This window comes from Haliotis asinina, chromosome 6 (genome assembly GCF_037392515.1).
Source record: "Haliotis asinina isolate JCU_RB_2024 chromosome 6, JCU_Hal_asi_v2, whole genome shotgun sequence".
Lineage (NCBI taxonomy): Eukaryota > Metazoa > Mollusca > Gastropoda > Lepetellida > Haliotidae > Haliotis > Haliotis asinina.
The window spans coordinates 57912928-57918927 of NC_090285.1; the positions used below are offsets into that span (position 1 = coordinate 57912928).

General features: G+C 36.8%; 1 protein-coding gene across 1 annotated transcript; it reads left to right on the forward strand.

Moving 5' to 3' along the window:
- Nucleotides 1–3125: 3125 nt before the first annotated feature.
- On the forward strand, nucleotides 3126–4239 carry LOC137287973 (zinc finger protein 14-like). Its single transcript, XM_067820339.1, is given in 3 exon segments — nucleotides 3126–3147; nucleotides 3150–3800; nucleotides 3803–4239. Coding segments are annotated over 3 exon segments (1110 nt in total).
- The last annotated feature ends 1761 nt before the right edge of the window (nucleotides 4240–6000 follow it).

The window sequence follows — 6000 nt, forward strand, 5'->3', positions numbered from 1 at the left end:
CGCGTTTTAGGTAGGATAAGCTGGTTCCTGGCTATCTTTGCGCACCAGCAAATTGAGAAATGAGAGACGATGCCCAGTTTGCCAGGGCCGTTGGCGGGGCTTACAGTGAATTCGTAAATGTTAGTATGGTATTAGTATTAAACATGACATTAGTGTAAACGAAAAGTGTTTGAGTTTGGTGAAATAAAACAACATATTAGGTAAGTATGATCGGTGTGCAAGTAATAACGGAATGAAAAAAATGTGAGATCTGATGGGTGGAAAATGAAGGATAAAATGTGATATCTGCGGAACTGTGCTGTTATTAAAGTCTCATTGTTATTGTTTACAAATATATTAAATTATCTTTCTTGTGCATAAATATGTTAATATTCTCTCTCTTGTCACAACTCAGTAGTCTGTCTTTCATATTTTACGTTGCTTCACTTTTATTACGCCACTGAACACACAGTGACATTTTTCTCAAGAAACAAAAGAAGAACAAAACAATCCCTACATCATCAAATAATCATCATCACAACAACTTTTGTATATCAATCTAAACACATTTACATAAAGAGGAGACATGGGATAAATTGAGGATACTAAACGACCTTCCGTGTAATACCATTTTTATTAAACGAGTTAATGATTTGGTATCAAACGAACGAAAGCGAGTTTAATACTAAATCTTTAACGAGTTTAACAAAAATGACATTTCACGGAAGCGAGTTTAGTATTCTGTTTATTACTCGCCAACATTAATCGACAGAAACTGCCGCGAAATTCCCAACAGTGTGAGTACTCTCAGCTTTCCGTGTCAAGCAAGGGCTAGTAAAATTGCGACATCGGCATTACCATTGTGACGTCACAACTTTGAACCACTGTAACTTGATAATGCCCGCAAAATGCTTGACGACGGGCCATTATCAAGCCCGTTTTTAGGTGACGTCATAAGTAGCTCAGTTGTTGAAGTTGAATCGCCTACGCCTCGTTTGAACAAGGGTTCATTTTTGACCATATATTTGGCTTGCATTCGTCACATGTACCTGTGCCATTATGCACTTTCCCGCCTGTGCCAACCATACCAATTGTACCATAACTGACAACATACAGCAATGAAAATATCGACTTTTAGTCTAACGTTGTTGATCACTGAAAACAATGGCGGCTGGTAGTATGGGCAAAGGTCAAGGTCGAATGTCGTCACTCTCTATAGTGACGTCATCCTTGTTGTACTATGACGTGTCTCTATTTGTAAAATGTGTATCAGTGACCTCCGTCGTTTGTTGTTAGCAGTAAATGCTTCTAAACCGATGCCGCTGTTTTTATTCTTATTTTATTAAAAATTCTATTCATTTTAGCTATAATAACGGTAACGCTATTTTTCAGGGCCCAATTTCTCGAAACAAACTTAAGTTTTAACTCAAATCTCAAACTGAGTTTGACAATATGAAACAGCTGAAATTTTAACTCAATTGCATTTTTTAGACTAAAAAAGTTCAAACAACTAAAGAAATCTGTCCCCCAAATTCAGATTGTCTACTATGTTTGAGCTGGATACCAATTTCCTTTCATTCTGGAAAATGGGTGTTCTTGCATTTTCTCAGATTTGAGCAAAAACTTGAACTTAAGTCAAAACTCAGACTTAAGTTTGTTTCGAGAAATCGGGGCCTGGGCATTATCATTCGTCGAGCAGTTAATGAAAGACCTCGGGCTACTGCAAATGATAATGCCCTGAAAAATAGTGTTACCCTTATACTAGTGTAATATTGCCGTAAAAATATTAGACTGCAGTATCTTCAACGGGCGAGTAATAATATTCGTTCCTTCTTCAATCACACTGTTCATGTCCTCAGCTAGCTGTTTCAAGTTTCATACCGCAGAGAGAGCATAGCTTTGTATCACTGAAAACAAAACACAAAATCGTCACAATACATAAACCTAGTGGTTTATCAAAATTAATATGCTTGCAGAGTAATATCATTCAATGATTTATACACGTGTACGAAATCAACGTCTACGAAACAGTCTGCTTTACGAAATCACCGCGTCTACGAACTGGTTCAGTCGGTCACAAACAGTAGCCAGCTACAATAATGGAAGCGTTGTTAATTAAATTCCTTTCTTTGTACGTTTGTCTGCAAGAAACAATGAGGTAAGAATTCTTTTTAATATTGTAATATAATTTATAATATTTATAAATTGATATATGCTAGAATTATTTAAAAAAGACTCTAACACAACGACACTGGACTATAGATACATAGAAGATAGAGCCGTGAAGGAAAGTGGTCTTTCTCCGTCCACATTTACACTTCATCAGATTCGTTATTTATAAGGATTTAGTCCACATGCCTGTGAGCTATATCTCTGATTTAGCCATTAACATAGTGACTGAACCTACAGGTCAAAGCTCTTATTTCCAAAAGGCTGGGTTGATGATGATGATTTTACTGGAGTTATATGTATAATGTGAATGTAAACTTGTGGGCCCTTATCAAGTTTATGTCAAACAATTCTTTAATTCATAAATTCAAAAACTGTAATCTTGAAATTTAATCAGTGTCTAATACCACAGTCGGTGAACCTGTATCCATAAAGTGTTTCTTCTTTTGCTTAAATTGTTTCTTTGTCCAAAATATAACAGAACTGACTTATTATCAGCACAGAGATTCAGTTCCTTATTGTCATCATCACTCACTCATGACATTTTCTCACTCTGTTCAGTCATAAATAGTGGTACCATGAAGGATAAAGTGAACGGTAAATCGATAAAGGAACTTGGTGGCCTTTATGTCAAACATTATTCTTTATCTTTGACAAGGCTATACTTGGTGGGAAAAACCCTTCAGATGTTAGAAGACAGAAATTATCAATAGAAAGATGCCATATGAAATGTTCATTGGGTTTCTATTAAAGCAGGAGGAAATACCAACATTACATCATTATTCATGACTATCAACATAGTCCCACCACCGACCCCACCACCCAAGAAGCTGTGTTGTTACTTAGTGAGTGATGTTCCACATTCTGTTTCAGAGTGCACAGAGTACCTGACATATGGCAATGTTGCCCTAACCATGATGTCTGATTCACCACCACTGGAACATGTGCTCACAACAACAAAGTGTTAGATTGAGGATATGAATTGCATCTACAATGGCACATAGTATCTTCTCACTGGTCTGACAAACACTAGATGACAGTTTATACATCAACAGAGATGCAGGTTGAACACATCCCCACCAAGGACAGTGCAGCATGTTCACCAGCACCAGTGTGTAACATTGCTACGGAGCAACACAGTCCACAAGAGAAGAAGCTCAAGCGTCACAAATGTATAGTGTGTTTGAAAGAGTTCAAATGCAACTTTCAACTTAAAGATCATATGTATGTTCACACTGGGGTGCTCACTGCTAGAACGCAGAAAAAACGAGAACGTCGCTACAAATGTACAGTGTGTGTGAAACGATTCAGGACAGTACGTTTGCTAAAAGAGCATATGAATGTACATCCAGGTGTACATACAGGTGTGCCTACTGGTACCTATGAATGCCAAATTTGTGGAAAGAATTTTTTTAATAGTAGGGCTTTGCAAGCACACAATCTCACCCACTCCACAGTAAGGCCACATAAATGTAAGCTCTGTACAAGTACATTTAAGAGGTCCAGCCATCTGACACATCATGTGTTATTTGTACACGAGGGAAAACGGAAAATAAGGTGTAGTGATTGCAACAGATACTACTTTCCATATGAAGGGAGTGAAGTGAGACATGCAGTGAAATATCATGTTGGAGAGAACTACAGAATTGATGAAAACCTTTCAAATGTAAACTTTGTGATGCACAATTTATTGAACATTGGTCTCTCCGCCTCCATGTGGACACTGTACATTTAGATACGAGACCTTATTTATGTACTGTTTGTGGCAAAACATTTAAAACAAGTGTTGCACTGGACTCTCATTCTGTCATTCATGTGGAAGCAAAGAAAGTCAGTGCTGAATGTAAAATATGTCAGAAGATGGTGAAATTAAATGCCATGTATACTCACATGAAATCCCATGAGGAGAAGAAGTTTTTGTGTAATTATTGTGGGAAAAGGTTTAGTTTGAAACACCAACTTACTAATCATGAGAAGAGCCATCTAGGACTGAAAGCACATGCCTGTGATCTGTGTGACAAGAGATTTACTCTCCCTCATCAGCTGAGGGCCCACAGAAAGACCCACTCAGAATTCAAGAAACAAAATTGACAAGATTACGTCTTACTCTGCACAGACAACCCTTTTCAGTAATGGCTGTCCATACCTCCATGTGTCCATTGATGTAGTAATGCCATACAGATTACACCAGGAGACACATTGTTTTTCTTCAGGGCTCCATTGATTACTGATTCCATACCTGTGTTCATTGGTGGACATGCATATAGGAAAGGAAGAGCCACCAAATCCTACTAATAAGTCCCACATGGGACATGCAACTGATGGTACAATGTATTTATTATCATTTCAGTTATTTATAAAATTGTTTCAGCACATTACTGTCAGTGAATTGTAAATCATGTTTCAGTTTACTTTTGCTGCAAGGTAACAAAGGTGCATTAGTGCAGAGCAATTTCCTTTTGGTATTGTTTTTCTCACGTGAGTACCCAGATGATATCCCAGAATTCGTGACTGGTTGGTGACCTCTGCTACACCACCTGTATGCACAATTGTTAGTTCAATTATAGACTGATCAACAAAACTGAAGTCAGTTTTACTTCATTATTATGGTGGTGAAAAACTGTTGGGACTGAAAAATAACAAAGTCAGTGTACATCTTATAACCCTGATTAGTTCATCATGATATTTGTATGCATTTTGAAAGTTAATAAGAAAGTACATTGTCTGCTTATATACTGGACAAAATAGTTTGGGATATATGTAAATTTTGAAATTAAGAATAACGATGTTTATATTCATTAACACACTGATAAAATATCAGTCATAAAAATACCAATATCCCTTACTTCTTTTGTCCATTATACTCATAGTGAATTTATAACATGATTGTAATATGTGAACATTGTATCAGGAGTTCAAAAATCCCATCGCCCGGCAATAAATAATGGTATCTTACTTGTCCGTGGACTATTAGATGATTTCCACTTATGGTTTCAAACTGCAAATAATCTGGATTTAATTTCATATCTGCTCACAGTGAAGCCAACGTAGAGCTAGCAGAGAGTGAAATTATTACTCTTTCATAAATAGTCCAGTAAACATTTATATCAAGCATCGTATCATAAAATCAGGACAAGTGGAAAATTAGTCAGGACAAGTTACTTTCTTGCAGTCACTTGCCCTGTGGCAAGTGGCTTTTTAACATATTTTTGAACCCCTGTTGTATAGATTAGATTAGTAAATCCTCACACATAAACACTGCCTTTTGACAAATCCACAGTGGAAGATAAAAGTTATTAATCAATCAGTGTGTTATCGGTTAATCCTTTGATGTTTTTGTAACCTGTTATAAATTCATTAACTGACTATCAAGTGAATGGTGACAAGTAGCGTGTACGTTCATACCACCAAACGCGGTCTACTGCAAGAGTTTACTCTCATACTGCCTACGTCTCATTCTGCCTACAGACAACAAAAGTGTACGCACAAAGAGAAAAATAACTAAAGACAACAAAAAATCAGAATGTTCCACTTTTTCTTATGAGGAGGTGGGTCAAGCAGTATCTATCACATTCTCATTCTGCCTACAAAGTTGTGACTAACAGACGATGACTTGTGTTGTTTTTAGCTGTAGGCAGAATGAGAGGACACCACTGTAAGGGAGAAGTAATGGCTGTCTTGCATGCAGCCTGAAAGCACGTATGGTCTGAAGCTGTTTTGAGGATACCAACGGAACTTCCTTGTTACCAAAGAAATATATATATATACGCATTTGCTGTTTACTTGGGTATAATTCTTTTTTTTTTTTTTTTTTTTTTTTGCCATTGAAAATTTTTCAGATTTTTCTACCAA